This window comes from Phaethon lepturus, unplaced genomic scaffold (genome assembly GCF_000687285.1).
Source record: "Phaethon lepturus isolate BGI_N335 unplaced genomic scaffold, ASM68728v1 scaffold1961, whole genome shotgun sequence".
NCBI lineage: Eukaryota > Metazoa > Chordata > Aves > Phaethontiformes > Phaethontidae > Phaethon > Phaethon lepturus.
In genome coordinates this window covers 25,996-53,256 of record NW_010519615.1, presented here as the reverse complement: position 1 = coordinate 53,256, position 27,261 = coordinate 25,996, and the positions used below count along the sequence as shown (strand labels likewise).

Sequence of the window (27,261 nt, the reverse complement as noted above, 5' to 3'; positions counted from 1 at the left end):
AGACAAAGTATTAGAATGGCATAAAATATGGCCCAGTTCTACTACAAAAGAAGTGTCAATGCTCCCTACAGAGATCGTATCCCTCTTCGTATTGTACGGGCAGAATCTGAACTGTCTCATTCAGAGAAAGCCTATCTGAACGCCGTGGAGAAAGGAGATTATGCGAGTGTAAAGAAAGCTTTGGAGGAAGCAGAAATTTATTTCAAGATCAATATTAATTGCATTGATCCCCTGGGAAGAACTGCACTCCTTATTGCAATTGAAAATGAGAACCTTGAGCTCATTGAGCTGCTCTTAAGTTTTAATGTATATGTGGGAGACGCTCTGTTGCATGCCATACGAAAGGAGGTAGTTGGTGCCGTGGAGCTGCTGTTAAACCACAAGAAGCCCAGTGGGGAGAAACAGGTATGTGCAGGATTTTCTCTAGGTTTGTAGTCTGCTCTAATGAAAATAGAAGAATTGTGCAAAGGGACTAAGCTAAAAGAAAAAAACAAAACACAACCATCATCGTTGCACAGAAGTAAAAAAAATCAATGACGTTGATGCTGTATGCATTGTATTCATTTGTGTTTACACATCATAGAATCATAGAATAGTTTGGGTTGGAAGGGACCTTTAAAGATCATCTAGTCCAACCCCCCTGGAATGAGCAGGGGCATCTTCAACTAGATCAGGTTGTTCAAAGCCCCGTCCAACCTGACCTTGAACACTTCTAGGGATAGGGCATCCGCTACTTCTTTGGGCAAGCCGCTCCAGTGTCTCACCACCCTCATTGTAAAAGATGTCGTCCTTATGTCCAGTCTAAACCTACCCTCTTCCAGTGTAAAACTGCTGCCCCTTGTCCTGTCACTACAGGCCTTGGTAAAAAGTGTCTCTCTGCCTTTCTTATAAGCCCCCTCTGTATAATGAGAGGCCTCCATAAGGTCTCGCCAGAGCCTTCTCTTCTCCAGGCTGAACACCCTCACCTCTCTCAGCCTGTCCTCATAGGAGAGGTGTTCCATTCCTCTGACCACTTTTGTGGCCCTCCTCTGGATCTGCTCCAGTAGGTCTATGTCTTTCCTGTGCTGACAGCTCCAGAGCTGGATGCAGGACTCCAGGTGGGGTCTCACCAGAGCGGATTAGAGGGGCAGAATCACCTCCCTCGACCTGCTGGCCATGCTTCTTGTTGTGTAGCCCAGGATGTGGTTGGCCTTCTGGGCTGTGAGCACACATTGCCAGCTTATGTCCAACTTTTCATCCATTAATATCCTCAAGGCCTTCTTGCCAGGGGTGCTCTTGATCACTTCATCCCCCAGTCTCTATTGATACTGGGGATTTCCCCAGGTGCAGGGCCTTTCACTTGGCCTTGTTGAACTTCATGAGGTTCAGAAGGTGCCCACTTCTCAAGCCTGTCAAGGTCATCTCTGTCATTCAAGCAAATCTGCAAAGGTCCACAAGGCTTACCAGTTTAATGTAGTTAAGTCACATGAGAATACCCAATAAGAAAGGGTAAAAACATCCTGCATCCTTCTTACCCCCAGCCTGAATCACAAGGTTTTCCACTTACAGCTGAGTGAATTGTTAACTGCCTTCTATATAAAGCCAGAATTGGACTCACATTTAACCGTTCATCCATAAAAACCCTTTCTTGGAAGACTGTGCAGTAAGAAAAGACAAACTTCTTCAAGTCAGAGCTTTGCATCCATTATAAACTTACTCAGGAAAGTATGGAAGTTGATCAAACAGTTGGGCTTTGCTTGTGAGACCTCTGACATGGTAACATTATTCTTGCAGTTATTAGTGGGAAATCCTTAATCATTCAAAGATGCTACTATTCCAAAGGGAATAGTAGTCATAAGATGTGGTCCATTTGAATTAGTTATGAAACTCCCTTTAAAGTCAGTGAAGGTTTCAGCTCCTCCATGTGAAGGTCACCGACTCCTCTGGAGGTCACCTTCTCCTCCACCATTACCATCTCCCAACTCAGCAAGGCAACACTGGGAGACATAACCCAATTGATCAGAACTTAAGCACTGTCTCCAGTAGTTGTTGATCTTACCAAGTACAGCTAAAAAGGTACAAACTCCTCTCCCTTTCTCCCTGTCTTCTCTCAAAGAAAGAAATCATTACATACAGTCTCATTCATGATGAATGTGATACCTACTCTGCTTCCCCTTGCACTGCCTTGAGACATCTCTAGCTAGCCTCTTGCATATCCTTCTCATTTTAAGAAACTAGTGGAGACAGGGTAACGTAGCCCATAAATTCTGATATTCCTAGGACTCTTTCAGGAAGAAAAACCTTAAAAATAGTTATAATATTGTATTATATTTTTATCTATTTCAATTTTCATGTATTATAGGTACTGTATTAAAGTATTTCAATGAATAATATGTTGAAATGATTACAGCCCTTTCACAGATGATGCATACAATATACTTTAATTATGGTATAATGTACTTGCTATGGATAGAATTGCAGATAATAGGTAAAGAGTATAATTTTTGCTGATACAATAACATGAATTCTATGCTTTTTTTGTTATGGAAAGAAAGAAATATAGTAGGTCTTTGTACAAATGTGTGTGTCTGCCTTCTCTTCTAGACAGTAAAAGCAGAGCTCCTTTATAATGACAACAGATTTATGTCAAAAAAAAGGGAAGAAAACTAGATTTACTTTGTTTGGCTCATTTCATTATTTCTCAACTGATACTGCAGATCAGAATACAATGTATGGGAATTTCTCAATGCAGTGTACTAGGACGCAGAAGGCTCAGTGCACAGCCCTGTGCCAAGCCAGTTGAACCACCTGTGTCTCCATTCTCCAGCCTCTATAGTGGAAGTTGCCATTTGCAGAGCAGAGTTCATCTGACTTCATGGCAGCCGTCCAAAACTGTGTCTCATCTGGCTGCCTGGGCTCCCTCTACCAATGGAGAAAAATGGAGATCCCTGGAGAGCAACTCATGCTGTCTTTCTCAATTACTTGTCTTAAGACAGCATAAACCACTTTTTGGACCAGCTGGAGAGAGGGTGTACAAATTTGCCTTACACTAGGTGCCTAAATTTCAGGCTGTTCTTTAGATGTTCAGGACTACTTTTTGCTATATGCCATAGCATCTGTAATGGAAATGCATGAATATAAATAGCAAAACTTCCTGTAGGTGAGCTTCAATGCTATAACAAATGAAAGATAGGCTTACTTTTTGGGTGCATGCTACCATGTTAAATTAACCACAAACTGCTTTGCTCCAAACTAGAGGTTAGCTCTCTGGGCTGGAGCTTAAGGACTTTGTTTCAGTGCCAGACTCCATCGCTGGCTGGTATGAAGAGTACTGCTTCTCCATCTCTCCCTTGGTTTCGCTGGTTGCACTTGCTGAAGGTCTTCCCATTACTGCAAAGCATGAAGAATAATCATGAATCATTTGAACAGAGTCATCTCCCTTTGTGTCTGTACAAGGCTAGGCTCGCCCGTTGCAAATGCAAGTATTGCTTGCAAGCCAGTGCTTACAAAAAATGATCTTTAAACAAATAGATTATTTACACGCACATGCCGTTGTTTACATTGGGGACCCCAACAACTATTTCACCTCTGTGGGTGTCGTACGTGTAGATAATCACGTTTGTTCATTTTTAGGAACAGGTCATGCTGAAGAGAATGTAAATGTGAGTTACATTTTTCCAGTAATGTTGCAGCGAAGCAGATACAACTGTGCATATTTAATATAATCAAAAGTACCTGCTGGCTGAAAAATCATTACAATAGGCTAAATATATGAAAACTAAATTCTTAGAATTATATACTACAATTTGTATTTTCAGTGTTTAGACAGAAAAACACTCTTTTTCCCTGGAGAATCAAGTTCCTTTGAAACTCTATTGCAAACTACAACTTGACTTGTTTTGATTACTTTTATTTGTAAACATTTGCCATGTTGTTTAGATTATGATCCATTTTCAGACTCTGCTTTTAACAACATATCTTTGCCAGTTTGGTTTTCCATCTTTATGTAAAGCTGGTCATGTGTAGTAAAATCCTGGCCCCTTGAAGTTAGTGGGAGTTTTGCCATTGATTCAGTGAGGTCAAGATTTTGCTCTTTTTTTTTGCCCCTGATGAAAAGTTATTCACAGAGGAGACAGATTATAAGGAATAAGAAAAATGCATGTGCTAAATACTGCCAAGCTCAAGAAACAGTTTAGATTCCCAAGTATTTCATTAGTGATGAAAGTCATGAGCATTCAAATGCAGAAAAAAACTGATATGACACATAACTTACAAGTAAATGAATTACCTCTCGCTATTTTTTTATATTCACAAAATAATATACTATGTATGTTGCGTAGCTAATTTCAGCTTCACTTTCATGCAACAATGTAACTATATTTGTAAAACAAAAGATTTTTTAAGCATAGTATTTCCTATATATTCAAGAACTCACTGGCAGTTCAGAAAGACAGAAAAAAATGTCCTCTTGTATCAACAGAAAGCTACAATTCTTCAGGAAAGCTGAAATGTATCTTTTGAAAGAACTGATTTTTCTCCAAAATTTAATTCTTTAAACATTTAAATGTTTAAAAAAAGTCAAAAAATGTAAAAGATGTTAGTTCTGACCAAGAATCAATGCATTTAGTTAAAGTAACACATTTTTTCATTTTTTGAATTTTTTTCCAACGAATATCTTAAAAATTAGGAAATGCCACTGAATCTTACTCATTAATACTTCCTCTTCAAAAGAAAAACAAAACAAAGAAGAACAATCAGAACTTGTTAAAGGTGTAAAGGTATATCTAAACTCTCTAGTCTACTGACCACTCAGCTATTGAGCTCCACGTAATATCCATAGGTGATGTGCTTTGCATTTCTAAGACCACATGGGTTACAGTGAGTTTAAGCTGATCAATGTATGGATACATCTGGTGCCACCTGGTGACTACAGATGAGGCATGTGTGTTTAACAGCTTTGAATTGTATTTGACTCCTGTTACTCAGTTTGTGAGTGAGGTTTTTATGGTATACATTCATACAACTAAGGAAAAGTTTAGTTTGTCAACTTGTATTATATTTTCTACACTTTTTTAGGTGTACCACCTGCTAAAGCACGTGTAAAAGAGTGTAACACAAATTAAGGTGAAGGAGTTGAGGAAATTTGTCCAAGTACTTTTAAATTATCAGTTCTTCAAAGCCATATGTCCTGAATTATCTGCCAAGTCACTTGTTGCTTACCCTGATGGATAATTGAATGCCAAATTAAGAGGGGGGGAAAAAGCTGTTCTTTAAAATCTAGTATCTGCAGAAAACATTTTTATCTTGTTAAATTGCATGCAGATGGGATTGGGGTTGGGTAGCATAAAAAATGAGTAGAATACTACTTATCTGAACCACAGTGTGCTCCACTACTTGAGGAATCCAGGCGCTGATCTCTAGCTGGGTGGCTGAATGTCTCAATATGCATGTATATTCAGGGAAGACTGCAGCAGAGGTGTAGCTGTCTTCTAAGGATATTACAAAGCATGTAAGTGAAGCTGAAGTCTCGGTTATTAAACTTGCATCTGTGTAGCATTGTATTAGCTGACAGACTAGATTGAGGGCATGGGAACCTGACTCCAATGTTTACAGGCATTGCCTGGCTAGCAAAAGCACATGGTAGTTCTTTTATGCCTCCCACTCCACTATTAGATGTTGAACTTGTGATACTGCGGGTATTTTTATAGGTGGACACTTTAGGGACAGGTTTATCCAGATGTCTGAAAAAAATACCATGCTAATTCTAGACTGGCATTTGCAAACACTTGCTAGAGGAAGGAGCATTTTAGGACAGGGTGGGAAGTGATCACAGTGATATCCCTGGCTCACTCCTGTGGTGTGGAAGTCAATTAGTCAATTAGTGTGAAAACACTGCTGGGCATGGAGGGAGGGTCATGGTAAGAAGGTGGAACCTGGCGATCTTCAGCCCCTGCAGCTTTCCTCCAGTCAGTTTGGAACTGAAAACTTAGTATCCATCAAGGCAGTTTGGGATGTAAATCTCCTGTATAGCCGATTACTCAGGCTGTGGGTGCCTTGGATGCACAGATCAAATGTCACCCTTGCACTGTCCTCCCCAGAGGTGCTGGTGTCCTCAGTGAGACTTCTATCCCTGTCTCTTGTCCACTGTCCAGACAGGTTTCTCTATTAACAGGAAGATTAATTCTATTTAACAGGAAGAGCCAATGAGGTGAGGTGCGATGCTGGACCTGGTTCTCACTAACAGGGAGGGGCTGGTGGGGAATGTGAAGCTCAAAGGCAGCCTTGGCTGCAGTGACCATGAAATGGTGGAGTTCAAGATCCTTAGGGCAGTGAGGAGGGCGCACAGCAAACTCACTACCCTGGACTTCATGAGAGCAGACTTTGGCCTCTTCAGGGATCTGCTTGGCAGAGTAGGATGAGATAAAGCCCTGGAGGGAAGAGGGGCCCAAGAAGGGTGGTTAATGTTCAGGGATCACCTCTACCAAGCTCAGGAGCAATGTGTCCCAACAAAGAAGAAGTCAAGCAAAAACACCAGGAGGCCTGCATGAATGAACAACGAGCTTCTGGACAAACTCAGACACAAAAAGGATGTCTACAAGAGGGTGGAAGCAAGGACAGGTAGCCTAGGAGGAATACAGAGAAATTGTCGAAGCAGCCAGGGATCAGGTTAGGAAACCTAAAGCCCTGATAAAATTAAATCTGGCCAGGGATGTCAAGAGCAACAAGAAAAGCTTCTATAGGTATGTCAGTGATAAAAGGAAGACTGGGGAAAATGTGGGCCCTCTCTAGAAGGAACAGGAGACCTGGTTACCCAGGATATGGAGAAGGCTGAGGTACTCAAAGACTTTTTTGCCTCAGTCTTCATTGGCAAATGCTTAAACCACACTGCCCAAGTCACAGAAGGCAAAGGTGGGGACTAGGAGAATGAAGAACCACCCACTGTAGGAGAAGATCAGGTTTGAGACTATCTAAGGAACCTGAAGGTGCATAAGTCCACAGGACCTGACGAGATGCATCCCAGAGTTGTGAGGGAACTGGCAGATGAAGTTGCTAAGCCACTATCCATCATATTTGAGAAGTTGTGGCAGTCCAGTGAAGTTTCCACTGACAGAAAAAAGGGAAACAGAAAAAGCCAAACTGTGTGGTGCGGTTGACTTTCTGGAGGGAAGGGATGCTATCCGGAGGGGCCTTGACAGGCCTGAGAGGTGGGCCCCCGCGAACTTCATGAAGATCATCAAGGCGAAGTGCAAAGTCATGCACATGGGTTGCGGTAATCCCAAGTACAAATATAGGCTAGGTGGAGAATGGTATGAGAGCAGCCCTGAGGAGAGGGACTTGGGGTTGTTGCTTGATGAGAAGCTCAACATAACCTGGAAATGTGCGTTTGCAGCCCAGGAAGCCAACCGTATCCTGGGCTGCACAACAAGAATCGTGGCCAGCAGGTCGAGGGAGGGGATTCTGTCCCTCTACGCTGCTCTGGTGAGACCCCACCTGAAGTATTGCATTCAGCTCTGGGGCCCCCAACAGAAGAAGGACATGGACCTGTTGGAGAGAGTCCAGAGGGGAGCCATGAAGATGATCAGAGGAATGGAACACCTTTCCTACGAGGACAGGCTGAGAAAGGTAGGGCGGTTTAGCCTGGAGAAGAGAAGGCTCCAGGGAAATCTTACAGCAGTCTTCCAGTACCTGAAGGAAACCTACAAGAAAGCTGGAGAGGGACCTTTTACAAGGGCATGTAGTGATAGGACAAGGGGTGACTGTTTTAGACCGAAAGAGTTTAAATTTAGATTAGATATAAGGAAGAAATTCTTCACTATGAGTGTGGTGAGGCACTGGAACAGGCTGCCCAGAGAAGTTATGGAAGTGTTGAATGTCAGGTTAGATGGGGCTTTGAGGAGTGGTCTAGTGGAAGGTGTTCCTGCCCATGGCAGGCAGGTTGAAACTAGACGATCTTTATGGTCCCTTCCAACCCAAACCATTCTATGATTCTATCATCTTTCTGCCTCTAGTACCTCAGTTCCTCGTACATCATCTCTACATTTCTAGGGTGCCCCAGCAAGGTACATGATGTCTAAATATTTTTCATCTCTTGTTTAGCCAACATTAGCTGAACAGTCAATGCATAACAGTCAGTGCATACTTTCTGCTGCCCTGGCTTAGGACACCTTTGTAAAAAATGCTTCAATTATCTCCACCTCTGCAAGACTGCTGTGAAATTTGCATTTAGTTTCCTGAAGGGGAGACAGAAGGTCTCTGGGATCAGCTTGCCTCCTCTCTCTTTTTGTGTGCTGTGCTGTCACACCACATGCAGAGAAAAGAAGAAATTGCTGGCACAAGGCTGAAAAGGAAGCTGAAAAAAGATCATACCCGCCTTCTGCAAATTTCCTACTTTGTTTGCTCTGCTGGAACAACCAGTAAGGTCACATCATGAACTACTTTCGGAAAAATCCCTGTCTTCTACTTGTTGTGCTAAGAAATGTTAGATATGTTGAATTTCTCCATCTCATACTTGCAACCTCTTTTTCTCCTGCTTGCTCACCCCCACAGACTCAGTCACAGTCCCTGCCAGTCAAAGTCAAACCAGCAAGCCAGGCCTCATCTTCTTCAATGGAGACTTCAGACATTGTTGGCCTCTAAAAATGCAAATCTGTGGCATAGACAGTTTTATTTCATTGCTTTTTGTGCATTTTCCTGGCAGTGTCTCAAAGGCCCAAGAAAGGGTAAGTTCGATGTGTTGGCTAAATATTGGGAGAAAAAAAGTATTTATTAGAACACACAAAACCCAAACCTCTGAAATTTACAAGGTACAGATAGACATTTCTGAAGGACTGAAAGACATACAACATATTACTTGATGAAGAGCCTGTTGCATATGGGTACCAGAGACAGGGTAAAAGAAGGAAATAAGGAAAATGGCATCTGGAAGAGATGGGTGAAGTGAGAAGTGGTATGTAAGAAGATGGCTGCTCTGATACTTTGCACACCAGATGTGAATCCAGGAATCTAACCCAGCCAAACATATCCTATAGCTGCTATATGCCACATGCACAGTGCTTGCCAGGAACATTTTAGCCATGTGCGAACAAGAGGATCCAGGACAATTTGGAGTTCCTGGGTCACAGATTGTGTGGTGGCAGCATGTTCTCCAGGGAGGTACCAATCCATCATTCCACATCTGGCTCTTGAAAGAGCTAGCAGAAAGCTACAAGGAGGTCTGGCCAGCCCCCTGATCTGGATGATGGGGAGACGAGCACCTCAGAACTTGCTCTGGCATTCATGTGCTACTCAGTCTATTAGCAGCCAGTGTGAACTCCTGCGCAGGAAGAGTTCTCCAGGTGAATCAGTAGGAAAGCTTGCTATCTTGGGACTTTTTGGGAGGTGGGGAGAGAAGGGGCATTATTTTGCTGTGAGAAGCTGAAGTCATATTTTGTAAATCTTGATGCATTTAGCTGACTGATAATTATTTGGGGTGGGAGAAGGCATAAGAGAAGTGGAGGTGTTGACAATACAAGTTGTGTTTCACTTGAATCTACTGCATGCAGTTCTGATCAGAATAAACAATGATTTGGTCTTATGCCAAAATGTGATCCCATTTTTTTAGCAGTGTTGCCCTGTAGTTTTGGAGTGAATGAAAGGATATAGGAGAATAGCCAGGAGAAGGGAATGGTCCTGCATGAGGATGTGTCAAGGATGTTGTACAGTATAGTTTCTAGGCCACTGGGGCAGGCTGCTATGTGGATGTTCAGGCACTTACCTACACTATCTAGGAAGGGACACAGACAGCAAACCTAGACAGCTTTGCAGGGAAAGTGCCTTCAGTCTGGCAGCATTCCCAGAAGTAGATAAAAAGTCTAAAGGTGAAAAGTCAAGAAACATCATGAAATCAGCACAGATCTTAAAAAGTCATTTTCCATTCCTGAGATGCTGTCAGCATAGATTCTGCTGCTTCTGACAGAGCTCCTATCTCCTAGGAAATTCCCCACATGTGACCTCATCACCCTTTCATGTCTCTTAGTATCTTTGTACTTCTTGAAATTGCCGTTTGAGGAGTCCCAGGGTCCTGAGATGAAGCCAGTGCTCTTCTCTGGAGCTGCGCTCATAGCCCAACTTCAGTCTCAGTCAGGCTCCTCTTAGTACATGCAGAGTATTCAGTCAGCTTCAGTCCATCATTTTCCTTCCAAGCCTTGTGGGATGATATAATTTTCCCAGCCCTGCATTGCCCCACAACCCAAGAATGTTCATGGGGAAGCTGCTATGTTGGGGTTGTACCTCATCCTGGTAACAGTGTGGGTCATCATGGAGAGGACTAGGGGAATATATATAGGTTGTAGGCCCAGCTTACCTGCAATGGACTACAAAGATGTGGGACCTGTTAAGACGTTATTTTGAATTTTCCCCTAGTTACAGAACTGGGACTTATATTGGTGAAGCAGAGGCAGAAAGAAAGAGAAAGATTTTATGATCACTGCATGATGCCTTGTAGTTTCTCTGATCTAAAACCCTTTCTCTAGTAATTTTGGAGAATATCAGTCACAATCGCTTGTGTAATGCTCTTCATCTGTTGAGATTAAAGCATCATTTTTGTTTTGAAAATGTCTCCCACAGAAGTTCATGAACTAAGTGCCTTTCTGAATGTTCTGATTAATGACAGTCTAGCTAGTAATGAGTATGGAGGAGGCACTGCAAAGCTATTTTGTCGGGCTTGAAGTACACAGTCTTGAATTAGAACGTGAGGGCACGAAGTTGATTCTTCCCAATTCTAGCTGCCTGAGTGGGTAGCTATGTATTTTTTTTCCCAGTAGCATCTGGTTAATTAGAATTTTCTGACAGGTTTTAAAATATTGATAGACACAGATGAATGGCAGAGGCTGGATAGGGGTGTTTCAGTTTATTGATGAAATGGATATAGTAACCTATCTACTTGTTAAGTCTTTCATATAATCATTTGGGCACATGAAAACAACATGTAGGTCTTAAGAAGAGGTGTACCATAAAGGTGGAGATGACTAATTGCATACAAGATGGAGTTTTGGATTTATAAAGTATTGTTCGTTGATTTTGTAGAGGGATTCTGACTGTTTTTAAGTTCAGAAAAAAGCTGCATGTAAGTGTCATTATTTCTTGGCAATAAACCCAAATTGTCTGTGTTTATATGCATCAGAGGTAGGGTGGGTGGCTGTGTAGAAAAACCTGTGACAATTACTAAAGAAAGACTCCAGAAGCTCATGTACTGGTGCCATCAAATAGAGCTGCAAGCAATTTCAATATTGAGGTAGGCAATGTGTTCTACAATATGCGCCCATCACCTCATAACAAATGCTAAATCATAATATTCCAAAGTTGAAGCAGTAGCAAAAGAAGCATGCCAAAATATGGGGGAACATGATGGTTTCTTGACCTGTACGAAATGATGAGCCATTTTCTATTGGCAACAAAAAAAATCTGACTAGGAGGATCCTTATGGATAGATTCCTGGCAGTAGTGTTATTGATGACAACTTACAGCAGTGTGAATCTAGTCCTCTGTTTTAGCAGTTTGCAGAAGTTCAGAAAACACTGATGATGAAAAACAGAGATTTAGTTCAAAGACAATTGGTGAAACAAACTTCTACCCAAACTTCAAGTGTTACAGATTTGGAATGATTAAATGCTTTTCTGTCATTATTTGCTGGCTTTTTCACACTTGTTTTCAGCTCGTGCTGCAAATGAAAGCATTTTTCTACAATGAGGAGATGAAAGCAGATTAGCAATAAACATTTGAAAATCTACAGTAAATCAAAATCTTTGGAAAATCTAAAATAAATCAAAATCTTGAGAAGGTTAATACAAAAATGAGGTCTGCGGAAAAGTCGCATTTCTCTTTACAAGGTCACTTTTCAGTGCTGCTTTCCATTCTTTCTGTATTTATTGAGCCCCACTTTACAGCACTCACCCGAGTTTACAGTCAGAATAGGGACAACTTACAAATGCAAAAAGAAGATGTCCAAAATCTCTGTCTTATATAATTAGTGGTCCTGTACTGTCATCTTCATAAGCCTCCGTGCCTGGAATCCTTTTTGACATACCTACCTGCTTTCACTTCCTGACAATTCAACAGCTGCAAAGATGGTTTCAACTAAAAATTTTAACAGCCTTTTAGTGCTTAAAAACAGGTTAAGAATCAGCTCTGAGGCCAGCAGTATAAATCTATTAAGAAGACTCAGAGATTCAACAAATAGAACCTTTTTTTGATTGAGGTAGTCTTGTTTTCTAAGGTCTAGAAATCCCTATAAGCCAATTAACTCTACATTTGGCTATGCAATTTAACTTATGAAGTTAAGAAATTTATAAACATTAAAGGAGCAATATAAACAAACCAGTATCTTCTCTGCCTAGAGCAGCCTCTCAGGGGACAATTAATGGGTTTGCCCTTGGTAAAACAGATTGAGAAGCTCTGTGCTATATATAAATATATGTATACAGATATATGTGTGTAAGGGATGGGAGTCAGCTCCCGATTCAGATGCCTGAAGCTGAATGCCAACATAGTTGTAGAGCCAGAAGTCTATGCGGTGATGTCTCCTCTGTCGGGGCAGCCTGCGTGTCCTCCACCTGCACTGCAAAGAGGTGAGACCCTCCAGTAGATCTTGCGTCATATCTGTGTAAGTCTCTCTGATTCTCTAGGGTATCTTAAATGGTACTAGATGCCTATGTCTAGGTACCTGAATAACTCCTTTAGTGCTCACATGTAAGCCAGATATCTGAGCTCTCAATAAGGTCAGTGAAGAGCTAGGTGGTCTGCTGACCAAATGCAAGTGTCTACCTTAAGCTAAGGAAAATCATTCTTTGGACTCTACTGACTGTATTGATGAGGGGCACAGCTGAGAGGCTGACGTGTGCTAGCTAAGTGAAATGTGAGTCATCCTAGGATATCTATAAGATACATGTGGGCCTGGCAGTTGTGACACAGAGATATCAATGAGACCTGTGCCTGTCTGGAGTGATAACTGGAGGTCACACAGGACACCTGGAGGTATCTAAAATAGCACTGGACACCTACATGGGATCAGCTGAGATGAGCCCTAGATTTGCACTGGGTATAATGGGAACCTAAAAACCTAACTAGCTCACATATAGACCCTATAATTAGGTATATAAATCTGGAGATAAATCCTATCCTGTAGGTCCATCTGCAATACATTGTCTCTCTGACAGTGTCCAATGCAGAAACCCAGGAATCATCCCTAATAATGTTTAAAATGAATGGCTTTCCAAACCTTCAGCTATGGGAAAAATCTGTGAAAATTAAAAAAAACAGAAACAGGCCACTGACAAGAATCTTGCTCATGTATGGCCCTCAACAGTCCACCATCAACTTTGTCTTGCCATAGGGCATCCCTTGTCCAAGTCTTTGGTGACCAGTGAAATTCGTTAAATCTGATTTCACACATCTTTGTGCATGATTATTGAATTTCCTTTGTTTTTAATGTTACAAATGTTCATCAAAGCTTTTTAAGAGGCTGATGCACTTGTAATATCCTCTTTCTGTATGAGTTCTCTGGTATCTAGTAATATAGTTGAGCTCACACTCCAGAATTTTCTTCAGATCTCAATCGTTCATCTCTTTTAGGAAACTTACAGGAATTTAGTATCTCTAAGGTTCCTTCCTGCCAACATCCAGCTGGAACAGCCCAACAAATTCAAAAGTCACAATGGGGTGACTGACAGAGTCCATTCACGTGATTACAGAGGCTTACTTTTCTTAGAATACTACCAATTTAGCCTGTCAATTTACCAACCGTTTTCTGGATGGGGGATACATATGTCACATATTGTACTGACAGAAGTGTTTTAATTGTCCTTTTTGCCAGTGCCAGGATCCATATCTTCCACATATTCACCCCAGACTGGCAGGAGGCAAAATTATTTCCCCTTTCAATTCAGTTACTAAAACATTACTGAGGGTTGGTAATAAAATATTGTCTAAATGTGCAGGCTTGTCACAATGTGTGAGGCTTTCTGGCAGGAAAAAAAAGGAAAGCTGAAATATCTTCCCTCAAAGCCTTACATTTCATATTATGTACTGCCAAGATGCAGCTGAATATTTGCAGAAAATGCAAAAAAATCTGCTACCATTTTATTTGCTACCAACTAACTTTGGGACATGAAACGTAGGTACAAACAAGCTGTCTGACAAGATTAAATTTCTCTTTCCTGCTCATTTAAACCTCTGCTTACTAAGCCTTTGTTATTGCCATGCACGGAATTGAGCAAAAATATACTTACATAAGCTCAAATAAAAAATTTTTCATCCTGAAGCACCTTAGGAATACCTCTTTACCCTTTCCTTGCTAGGATGCACCATGTGTATAAGATGTGTACAGATCAAGATCTGCAATCAATCAGTAAGCTCAAGAGAAATGCAACGCTAACATAAGACTAACCTGAAATAAAAAGAACTCATGGTATTAAAGGATTTGAACGAATCCATTCCCCTTGGCATGAGTTTCAAAGGCTTCTTTCTAGCAATCTACCCTTAACTACCTCTAACTAACTATCCTGCTCCTGGTCTTTCACTGCATAGGGCAAGTTATGCATGCACGCCTCTCCCATTTCTCCTTTGATCTCTTTGCAGTGGAAATTCAAAAGGAAATTTTTTATTTCTAGCAATCTTCTATTGTTTACCACTACATCTTTCCAAAACCTCATACACAGTAGGATTGTTCTGTTGATTCTTGCGTGCAGGGAGGATCTTAAAGTGTCTGTTCTTAAGGAATTGAACACAGCTGAGAATATCATTAACCTGTAATAAAATTCAGTTGTCAATCCTTTGCCTCTCAAGGGAACTTCCATTTTTCACTCCCAGCATATTTGAGTGTAGCTGCGTGAGCCTTGGTCTCCTCTGTCCGCTTCAGAAACAAGTCCTATTTCGCATCTGTGAAATATGGAAAACTTACAGTATGGTTAAAAAACTAGAGCTGCTGCTAAATAACAAACCACTGCATAACATACCGAGAACGTACTTATGAAACAGCTTACTATGACATTTCTCTGCATCCTCTGCAGATTTATGGGGTTTCTATGTCCCTGCCATACTCTTTTGTATTCCTTTCTCATAATATTTTGAAAATATAAAAAATGTTTTTCTTTAAGTGTTTTGCAAATTTGCCTGATTACCACTTTGTTCTTTGAGAATATAACTCTTAATTTTCTCAGACACTTCCCAGCCGTGAAGATATCTCAAATTACTTTGCAATGCTAAATAATTGCAATCAGCTGTAAAGAAGTTTAGCTAATTCCCACCCTTCCCTCTGAGATGCTTGTATCTCCTAAATGGTTTGTTGATACCTAGAGAGGCCACCAATCTGTTATTGTTTTCTCTGCAAAAGCTCCTCTTCAAAAGCCATCTTTCTCATTTCTTAGCCAGTGGGATGCTTTTTCTTCTTTCTAGATCCATGAAGCTCAGAGAAAAACAAAGGATCCAGCTCAGATTCTAAGAACTCTTTTTTTCTAACATTTCTCTCAAGACCTCACTGAAGAAGCAAGCCAATTTCCTCCTGCCTCCCAGCTAACTATTGGAGCCATTTTGGGACAAGGCAAAAAACAGTGAACAGCAAGAGCTTTTCCATGTTTTTCTAATCAGACCAGAGACAGGGGTCCTCAGGAAATGAAATGTCAGACATAAACTTCACTAAAATAGCTATGCCTTTATGAACCATTCTGTGTTTGAGAAAAGTATCTAGGCATCTGTTTATAAGCATTCAGTTGGGAAGGACCCAACTACATCTTTCCAATATCAGAAAGTTTCAATACTGGCTTTGCTTATCATGCAAACTTTGAGAGATGCGTATGTGAGCTTTATTATGATGCAAAAGAAATAATTTGAGTTCTCTTTTAATGATTTCCATAATAAGATCTTTTTTCTTTCCTATGTTTCATATTTTTCCAAACCATTTTAATTTTCTTCTTTCACTGTTCCTGAGTGAAAACAGCACTGCTTGCTTGTAATTTTTCATTATGAGCACTCAAGCAATGCCCAGAATTCTTACCTGAAAAACTCTTCTCTACATAGTTTCAACAAGATATGTGGTGAGAGAGGAGGTATGAGTTGCAGTGCTGGAAACAAATTCGAAATATCCTGACAATCTTTTATTCAGTGTCTACTTTTAAGTAATTTCTACCCTTGCTCAAGCTATTGATATTGACTGAAGGAAGGGTATATCCATCCAGTAATAATGCTCACAGGAAAACATTAACTGAAAATGACCACTTTTGTGTACAGGCTGTAATTTGGATCAGCTCCCAGAGGTACAGGGAAGGGGGCGGGGCGAAAGAGAAATAAAGTGCTGAAGGCTTTTGTCATCAGTTACACCCAACAGATGCATGTCCCAAATCTATCAAAGCAAGTATCTTTCCCTCTGATTCTATCTGGAAACTCTTATCAATTCATTTTACAGCATTTCCTTTCCATTCTGTATTCTCCTTTTACAAATAAGAGACATCTATATTTCTTCACACCAGGGAGGATGCTGAAGAAAATAATCAAACATTCTGCTTGTAAGCACCTGGAAGAAAACATAGAATAGTAGCCTACCAGGATTTGCAAGAACAAATCTTGTCATAACAATATAATTTTTATTCATCACCAGATAGCAAGCTCTTTATGTTGGGGAAAAGCAGTACATATCATATAGCTTGAGTTTTGTAAGAATTCAGAAACTGTCACTCAAAATACAGTCTAAGAAAACCACACTCAGGGTAGTTGCCAACTGTACTTGGTGAAACAGGATGAATGAATCAGAGGGATGAAATGAACAATTCTGGTGGTGTCTATGCCAATGAGTATATTAATTTGTGACATTTAGGATGAAATAGAGAGAGGGTATGTTAAGTCTGTAGACAACACAAAGCTGGGGGCATCACAAGGCTGTTGCAGGACACAATTAGAATTCAGGATGGTTTTGGCAAGCAAGAGAAATTATTTCTGTAAAAAAGTAAAACTAAGAAAAAGTGTAAGGTTCTAAGTAAGCAGGAATAATCAAACAAGTATGTATTGGAATTGAAAGTGATTAAGATAACAGTTCTGCAGGGGGGACTAAAACAAGAGTAACAGAACAAACTGGACAATATCATATTACTGTGCAGAAGTCAATATCTGATTTGGTCACATCAGAATGAGCACAGATTTTAAGATGTACATGAATTTGTCCCCTTTTATATACTCAGAAGTGGTAAGGAATGTGCAGAAAGAAATAAGAAGGTTCAGAAGATTAGAAAATATTCCCCATAAGGAAAGTCTGAAGAAATAAGAGTGTTTGAAAGAGAAAACTGAAGCTATAGTAAAGAAATAATGTATTCTCTGTGTCCACATTTTATAGAACAAGGTGTTGCAGGCTTGAACTGCACAAAGGTAAAAGAAATTAAATATCATAAACATTGTCTGGAAATGGTGCAACATATCCACCCGCCACTGCAGGGCTTTAAGAACAGATTGTTCAAATATCTGTGGGGATTGATCTAGGTGGAGTTACCATACTTTGTGTTCAAGGGGGCAAACAAGACCTTCTGACAAGTTCCTTCCTGCCATCCAGCGCTTCTATTGCTGAACTCTTTTACACTGTTTGGCTCAAATGTTCTGCAGATGTGTTAAGTATATACTGTTACTTGTGTCATGCAGTTATGCAAGTCATCCTCATTGTTTAGAAAAGTGGTGTTGGTTTCAGTGAATTACTAACTGCTATTGTAATTCTTTTTCCTTCATATATAACATTAATGCCTTTTGTGCAATGTGGCTGGCACAGAGACTGGAAGTCATCAGTCCATGCTGTGACTATTGTGACACACAAATTGATTCAGCTGTAATTGATGATCATGAAAAAGCATTAGAAAACCGTTGGCTCACATCTTGGGGTAGGTTAAGTGTAATTGATAAAAAAACCCAGAAAAACTTCAAGGTTTTGAAAACCTAGCTTGTACTTCAAAAAAAAGAATGGAAATAAAAACTCAAACTTGTAAATTTAACATTACGAAATTCTCATATACACAAAAAGGCAAGCACTGAAGCCTCCTTAAATGTGACAGGGATTTTGATTTAGCTATGGTAACATCCTTGTTTCCAGTCTTGTCCCAGCAAAGGAAAGTAAATGGACATCATACTACCTAAAACACTGTTCTAACTAACTGGGGGGAAGTTTTCCTTTGCTAACAATAATGCATATTAACAGCAAATAAGGACATTTAGGACTGATCCTTGGAAATATTTATGGCTGATGTGATATATGCTGAGAAGGGCTTGCAAGGAGGCAAAAATGGCAGCTCCTTGCCCAATAGGAGACAGACAAATAGAAAACTTGTAAAAAAAAAAAACATGCAGCTATTAACTGTTCATACCTTCTTCTCGCAAATCCTGGAAACCGGTCCAGAATGGTTAATCCAGTTCTTTTGAAAATTATCCATCTTGCATCCCAGCAGTGCACGTTCGGAGGCATGAGCTACGGTTAGCTCTGGGTTAGCTTTAGCATGAGTTAGCACAGCCATCGGCTTTTGAGGTAGTTCAGCGTATGGCTTGTGTCTGCTGAATGAATTCTGTTGGGCTCTGTGCTAAAGGGAGTATTTACCTTATCCAACTTTAGCTATCTAAAATTAGATATCTGTTTCGGGTTGCTTATGAAAGCTCATCTCTGTTAAACAACGTTCTTGGCTGACTTGAAATATAGCATTTTGGTAAGATAATATTAGGGACTTAAAAAAAAATAATCATTAGAATTGTCATAATAAAATAGTATAATCACAATAATTTGAACAGCAACAAAATGTTGGGGGAATAGATCCTTTTTATTGTTACATTATATGCAAATTTTGGAATAAAGTAAGGTTTCAAAATAAATACATAAATAAATAAATAATCCAGAATATTTTGTTCAAAATGTCCACACAAAAATACCTGTTTTTTTTAATTATTATTCCTTGCTATATCTTCCTGACTTTAATTTGTAACTGGAATTACATTTTGGCTTGATAAAACATTTGCTCAAAAAAGTGTACCGAATTGGGAAAAGAAGCAGAAAGAGATCATCTGCTTAGGCAACCTAAAGTTACTGGCAGAACTGGTAACAAAACCCACGTCATGAGGTTCAGATAAGTTGTCAAGCTGTTGCCTTAAGTCAGATTTATGTGTTTTCTTCCCCTCAAGGAATCCTCCACTTCTTCCATTCATGAAATCATTTGGAATCAAACAGAAGATACTTCCATCGCAAAGCTGCAGCCCAAAGAAACCTTCCCACTACAAAGCATGAACTTGTTAGGATTTCATTTTGCCTAGTCAGTCCTTTAATTTTTCTGTGAACCACATCCTATAATTTAGGGCTATAGGGAGGCTTTATGGCCTTTATGTGTCTAGCATTTAGAATTTCTATTTGAGGTCTTAATATATTTTGTATAAGAACCAATATTTTAATTTTTTAAACACACTTTATTTAAGCTTCAATATTTTATTTAAGCTCCAAAAAGATAAGTATCACTTAACCTCAAATATGTACTGAACCATTTTTATCATCTCTGTTGCTTGTGGTTGGACTGTAGAGAAGAGACATCTGGAAGATGAGCATTGAACACCTTGACAGCATTGAGCTGAACTGTGGGTGTGAAAATGTTAAAGGACACAATTTGTAATGAAATCTTATCTGCTGGACTTAGGCAGCATTTTGGATGTTTAATTAGTATTCAAAGTGTGCATTCTTAAGAAGTTACAATATCTCTAAAAAATTTCATTGTACATTCATACATTTACGCTTAGTTCGCAGTGTTGTCAGTTAACATACAGTGCCTTAAAGCAAGGGTGAGGTTTTGCGGGTACATGTTTCCTACAAAAAAGAATAGACATGAAGGCCGAATTTTATAAAAGGAAGGAAAATACTTCAGTAGCACATTAAGAGTGTGGTACTTACCTTTAGGAAATGTAATGAATCCAAGGACAATAAAGAAGTTGACTTTCCAGGAAAGCCAGGGAAGCTGCCTATGGAAAGCAGAAAATGACAATATACCAGATGGGTGATGCAAGGCTGGTATCACACACGCTGCACTGAAATGATGCTGTCCCTGAGCGCAGCCTGGCAACTTCCATCCGCTTGCCTGCCTTACACGCTCGATAGCCCGACAGCATGCCAGCTGTGCAACGCACAGCAAGTGCCCTGGGACAGGGAAAAGGACTTTCAGCCAAGTCTGGGGCCATCATTACAGACCTGCAGTTTGTGGAGTCTTGTGAGGATAGTTTCAGCACATTTTTCAGGATAGACTGTGCACAAGCCCTTTCAGTGCTGTGGCAACTGAATTCGAGTTATCTTGAAGTTTTATTTTCAAGTTATTCAAGTTACCTGGTAGTTTATCCATGACAGTGCATGGAAAGGAGTTGGGGGGTAGGACAATTTTTTGAATCCTTCCTAGTGGAATTACTTCCATCATTATAATCAGGTTGTATTTCAGCTGATATAATAATAAAAAAACAAAGAGAAGAACTCCACAAACTAGAATGTAAATCAGAAAACTGCATATGCATAGGGATAATTTGTATGCTGTGGACTGTATTGAAATATAGAGTTCAGCATTTTCAAGGTGTTTTGCTGATGACAGCTATAGAGTAATAGTGCTGAAGCAACTGATGAGCTTGATGACACACCTTTATTAATATTAATTTCCTAATATAATGTGGTACTACATGAGATGATATATGTGCTCATCTTATCTGTCATATATCCTTTTTGTTTCTTTGCTTTAGGTTTTTTCCACCAATCATGCTGTCATGATTGACATGCCTGAGTTTATTCTCTTAACTACGTGCAGCCATTGCAGAATTTTCTTTTCTTTACAAGCAAAAGGCAAAATAATAATAAATAAATAAATAAAGGCAAGAACCAGGCAAGCTATCCATTTCCCAAGGAAATAGGTTGCTTTATGTAGATTCTGAGCTCTTGCACATAAAAAGCAGGTAAATGGGCACTGCAGTTTCCAGTCTCTGTTAAGATATTGCAGTAATGAGAGCCATTATGAGAAATCTAGATGGAGAAATGGATGCACCTGGGGTTTCAGTTCCTCTTTTTCCAAACTGACTGCTACCTTTTTCTATTTCCTGGATATCTAAGAGATCATCAGCAATTGGTCTCTCTACTGTCTTAGGGACAGAAAATATCTCAAACCTAACTGGCATTAATTTAATTCAGATTTCTCTTTCTGTCATAGTAAAGGGGCTTCTTTTCACACAGACCATACAGGGAACTTACTTAAATACATACTGAAGAGGGCTGTTCCACTTGGTATCTAAAAAATTTGTTTTATATCTAAGTCAGACTGACTCATTCTTACTTACAGCAAGTGCGGGGAAAAGGAATGCAACAAAAAATCTCATGTCCATGAGCACTGAAGTGTACAGACTTTGAGCAATGTTTTCTTCTTTTCTGTTTTGTTTCTATTTTTCCTACTCATCCCCATACAAATATGCATACAAGTACACACAATCACCAAACTGCTTTGCTCAACCCTACAAATAGTGTTGAAGTAGAAAAATTTCATCAAAATGTACGACAAAAATCATTTGACCTTTCTAAGTTTAAACAGCCTCACATTTAACATATTAACTCCAAAGTGTATGATATATTTACACCACCGTTAAGCCTTGGGAAGTCACAGTCATAGTCAGTGACTGTAAGACCTAGTGGCTTCCCATCCTCCCAGGTTTTAAGGAATATTCATGTGTTTTCTGTGAGTATTCTGTCAAAGATGTAGATTGTGTGGCTAATATCAGTATGTGCTGGTTATTTGTTTTCACTTCTCTAAAGAGAATTATTTTTCAGTAGTTTGAAAATAAAATTAATCATAAGTCCAGTGACTTCAGAGCAAGTACTCTGGGTCAATAGTTAAATACTGAAATATTTTGAGTGCCATGAGAGCACTCAGGTCTTCAGAAAATAAGTACTTCATTATGCTGCAGGTGAGGGAATAATTTGACCTTATTGCTTTGGCATTCTGTATATCTGCTTTTTAAATAAATAGGAGATCTTAAAATAGGAGGTAAAGGGTCAGAGGTTAAACTCATGATGTAATTAAAGTTGCAGCCTTAGGGTTTGCCCTTTAAGTTTAAATGTCTCTGTAAGTTAAGGATGAAATGACTTAATACAGACTTCTATATTTGGGTAAATTCTGGTGGTATGAATTCCAAAATGTGTGCATTAGCTTTATAGCTGAGTTACCTTAAGATGAAAGGTTTTGGTAAGCTGTGAGAAAAACAAGCAGCTTTTGAGTTGATGGACCCCGTGTACAAGTCAATCATTGTAATGCCATGTTGTTTGAAGCTGTGTCTCCTAATTTTTCAGAGAAGATTGTGGTTAATGACATGTTAAGATAGCCTTCAGTTCTGGCAGGGCTTGAAGCAAATATTAGTTTATTATTGTCAGAAAGTACGAAGATAATGACATGCTAAGTGACAGAGGAATACTCTGAGCAGCCAGTGAGTTTGGAGTTAGAGTTTTGCATCCTTGAATTTTCTGCCCTTCCAGCTCTCTCCTCTACTCCCCAGTACCCTGATCCCGGGGCCAAGAAGGAGTCTCACTAGTTGTGGCAGACACTATCAGAGCACAACACTTCCCTCCATGTAAACTTTTTTCAGACCTATGATAGCCCAAAAGCTCACTTCTACTAATGCAAAGTTTGAGTTTCTACTGCCATTTTCATCTCTTTCTAGCCTCAAAAGCATTGACTACAATTGCAATTTAGAGAGCAGGAAAAGCATTGCATGTGCATGCGTGTGCTCTCTTTTTTTCTATATAATATGTAAGTAAAAGAGAAGATAAATCTAAGACTACAATAACCAGTGAGTTTTGGGATTGGAAATTTGTCTCATTTTCCCCACTGGCATCACAGATGGGTGAGAAAACAGATATGGCTTTCAAACCCCAGTCCACACTGGGCAAGAGTAATGAAGCAACCTGGGCACATGGGCATCCCCAGGAGGGCTCTGTGCAGTGTTCAACCTGGAGGTGACAGATGACCAGACATGCCCTAGATGCTTTCAGCATTGGGAAAGACCTGACAGAGCATGTGGACATAGAGAGTTCTCTGAGAAAACATTCCCAGGTTGTGTTTCTGGTTGTGTTTCTTGTCCTGACCACAACTGAGATGGGTACAGCGCACTGACCTTCTGCCTGTTCCTGTAACCCGACTGTCCGCCCCAACCATGCGTACCTTCAGTATATTCTCAGCTGGGTTCCTTACCTCCTGAGTAATTTTAAACCCATATGTTTCTGTATGCCTGCATACACTACACAAAGGCATTACTTTTTGTTTTTACCTCAGAATAATGAAGAGCAAAGCAGAAGAGAACTTGTTCAGGAGCTGCTCAGCTCACAACCCCTGGTTGTTAGCATCTCCCATAAGGCTGTAGGGAGGACTATGGGGATGGTTGCTCCCTCTGCATGGGGTCATGAGGGTGGGTGGGCTAGCTCAGGCATCCCACAGCCCCGCTCTAAAATGGACTCCGTGCCAGCCTTACCCAGTGCCAAGCCAAGCACGCATGTTTGAATGCGTGGGAAGGGAGAAAAGGGATTTCCGCCTGTTGACCCCACATACCTTCTCAGAATCTGGCACAGCTTCTCGAGGTCAGAAATACGCTATGGCCAGGCAGGGATTGCTTCCCTAGGGACGTGTGAATACAATTCCAAACGCTGGGTCTCCAGTCTTGACTTTCCACCCCATTTTACATGAATAAGTGGCCACCTCCCAAAGTAATTCTCTCATTCAGCTAGTTAGTGCTTCAGGCCCATTTTACAGCCCACACACATAGCAACTCTTATACATGGACACAGTCCCATTGAACAAACATGAGTTGTTTGACACGCAGAACAGCTAAAAAATGCAGAAAACACAGTGTCTTCATTAGAAAGGGGGAGAAAAAAATCCGCGATCTATGGATTTTATTTATAGATTAGATCCACAGACTACCACTTTTTTTCAGCTTAATTTCATTATAGTTTTCTTTTCCACTGATTCTGTGCATTTCATTTTTTGCTCCAATTCTTTCCTTCCCAAGGCTCTAAACATAGCTCATTTCAACTTATTCTTACACTGTTCTCACGTGCTTTACCTGTTTCCTATTAACTTCTCTTCTTAGTTATTTGTGTTTCTTGCAGTTGGCAACGAGGTCATTCTGCTGTCGTAAGACTTCTGTCAAACATCTTTTCCTCCCTCCAGTGGCCATCTATTTCTCTAGCCTTCAGATAACTTTTAGTCAAATGTTTTCCCTTTTTCTTCTTCCTAAAGGAGCATCACTCAAAACACCTTGCTGATGTGGATTGAGTTTGTACTTGGTTATTGAGCTATGGATCAAAGGCAGTCCATAAGTGATACTGCCAATACCAATTTTTTTTAATTGACATTGGTTAATTACACTTATATGGCTTCATCATACTAGTCTAATGAGCTCTCTTGATCTGGGAAAGAGTCTGGTATTGTGAAATAAAGAAACAAGTTTAAAATGAAGGACCTTACAGTCTTCTGATAAAATATAGAAACACATCAGAAGACTGAAAATACAGAAATGCACACCAGAAGACTTGTAGTGTTTCCTCTCTTGAGGCTCTGTGCTACCAACTCTCCCATTTTCCTATAAGGAGACTATGCTTGTTTGCACATGCAGATGTAGAACTGAGCCTTAAGACAGTAAGCTCGTTGCAGCCAGTATCTTTATTACTTTACACAGTCATATTTCCAACCCTCTCTTTAAGAAAACATATCTTTTCTTTCTCATTTACTTGCCCGTTTATTTTATAACTCTAACTTGCCTGTGTTCTGTTCACTGCTTCCTTCGGAGAATCTCAATTATGCCCCCACGATTTTGTCTTGCCTATAAAACTTAGATTAACCAGTGAGAGACGAGAAAGCATTTCCATCTTGCTCACAGCTGGCACTTCAAGGGACCCGACAGGAATGTTTGTATCTGACTCTTCCTTGTTTATCTAATCATTTGCTCAAATGAATCGTTGCCCATGGGCTGTTTACGTACAAAAAGGTTTTATGAAAAATCACACCCTGTTTATAGCAATTTATTAACTGGAAAGAGGTGATCTTAGCTGATTGAATTGTTATGTTAAAGTGTTTCCTTCAACTCTGGCCAGAAGCAAAGATCCATCAGTAAGTGTCCTACCTGGTAAACTATTCGTAGCTTAATTTTGTATGGCTCTTGTTCAGTGAAGAGGCTTGTAAGGTTTTTTGCCTTTTTTTCACAGGTGCCACCAGTGCTTCTGGACAAGCAGTTTTCAGAATTCACGCCAGATATCACACCCATTATTCTGGCTGCCCACACCAACAATTATGAAATCATAAAGCTCCTTGTACAGAAGGGGGTCTCCGTGCCCAGGCCACATGAGGTCCGCTGTAACTGCGTCGAATGTGTGTCGAGTTCAGATGTGGACAGCCTTCGCCACTCTCGATCCAGACTCAATATCTACAAGGCTCTGGCGAGCCCATCGTTGATTGCTTTGTCCAGTGAAGATCCCTTCCTTACCGCTTTTCAACTGAGCTGGGAGCTGCAGGAGCTCAGTAAAGTCGAAAATGAATTTAAGTCGGAGTATGAGGAACTGTCACGGCAATGCAAGCAATTTGCAAAAGATCTGCTGGATCAGACACGGAGTTCCAGGGAATTGGAAATTATTCTTAATTACAGAGATGATAATAGCTTGATAGAAGAACAAAGTGGTAATGATCTTGCAAGATTGAAACTGGCAATTAAGTACCGTCAAAAAGAGGTGAGTGTGCTGGAGAATATTTAAGCATATTTAGTAGTAGTAATGTGATAGATAATAGCCTGATATACATCCTTTTAACTGAGACAAATTGCTGCTTATCTTTTTTTTTTTTCTACAGGGTCTCTTTTTATATTTTTAATTAGACGAATTTGAGGAGCTGTTACAGTTTGATAGTATCAGAATTTAAAATGTTCTGTTATAGTGCAGATCCAAAGAAACTTTTTTCTTTTGCACCTGAATAGACGCAGTCTCCAGTAGTTGTGCTCTAAAGAGCTCCTCAGTAATAGGATGAGAAATATATACAGCATACTTCAAATTAGCTTTAATTGTGCCTGACAGAAAAATGAGGATATGTGTTTGAACACCTATAAAATACCACAGGTACCTCTATGGAGGGGTTTCTTCAAAAAATAGTTACTGTAAATAGATACTGACACGTAAATTTAATAGCATTGCATGACTCCCAAAAATTATGACATTCAGATTCTTTTCCATAAAGAATCCAAAATGGAGATACCTGGGTATAGGTTTCCATGACAGTTAAAAATTCATGAGTTTGCTTCACCGATACAGATATTCAGTTGGAATCAGAGGATGTCTGCATTTCTTTTAAAAATAATCAAGTTCTTACATGCATGCAAAAGCAAAAGAATCAAGACAGAAAAATTAGTTAGGAAGACAGTTCCCCTGATATTTCCAAAACTTCACTTGATCCCTGCTCAACATCGTGTCAGAATGTGTTTTATCATCTCATTTGGAACCTGTACATCCAAAATGAGATGAACTGTGGAAGTGTATAGGCAAGACAAATGCTGTTAAAAGTTACTTGTTCATATATAATATGGCCAATGCTTAAGAAACTTCTGTGTTATATTGAACTAGTCCATCTATCACTGCTAAATCTCTGTTCTGCAAAATATAATAGTAAATGCATTAATATATTAAGTATGTGAGAAGGGTTTGCAGGAACAATAACCAAACATGTAATGATTCTGTTGTCCATTTGAAATACAATTTAGCAATGCTAAGAGGTTATCACGAAGGTAAGGACCTAGTGAAGTACGGCTGGAAAAATGTCTCAATTGGTCTCTGACTTCATTATTAGTCTTCTAATAAGCATTTTTGTTTCCTTCAGAAAATGTATTGCATAATTTTATATTTGATAGTATAATGTTTTAGGCAACATATTCACTGCCTTCGTAAATTATTTTCAGATGGTACTATTCCAGATTTTTCTTAACAATTACTGTTTCTATTTCTTGAAATGCCAACCTTGTCCTACAATCATTTGTCCTACAATTCTAGCTTGGACTTCTGTTTTCCAAAGGATTCATGCATTGAAATAAAATTCTGACCTCTCATAGTTTGGGTTTTTTTAAAACTAAATACAAAGCTAAAATTTTCTTAATTTGATATAGAGGCACTGAGAGACATCTGTAAGGTGAAATTTTTTTATAGTTCCACCTGATTCCCATACCTAATTAAATTGCAGTAATACAGCTGATTACACTTCA

General features: G+C 39.7%; 1 protein-coding gene across 1 annotated transcript; it reads left to right on the top strand.

Annotated features, from left to right (window-relative positions):
- Positions 1-25,747, top strand: LOC104628485 (short transient receptor potential channel 4; the record flags this gene model as incomplete). Its single annotated transcript, XM_010297093.1, has 2 exons — positions 1-405; positions 25,229-25,747. Coding segments are annotated over exons 1-2 (897 nt in total), but the record flags the coding sequence as incomplete, so codon positions are not given.
- Between the last annotated feature and the right edge of the window lie 1,514 nt (positions 25,748-27,261).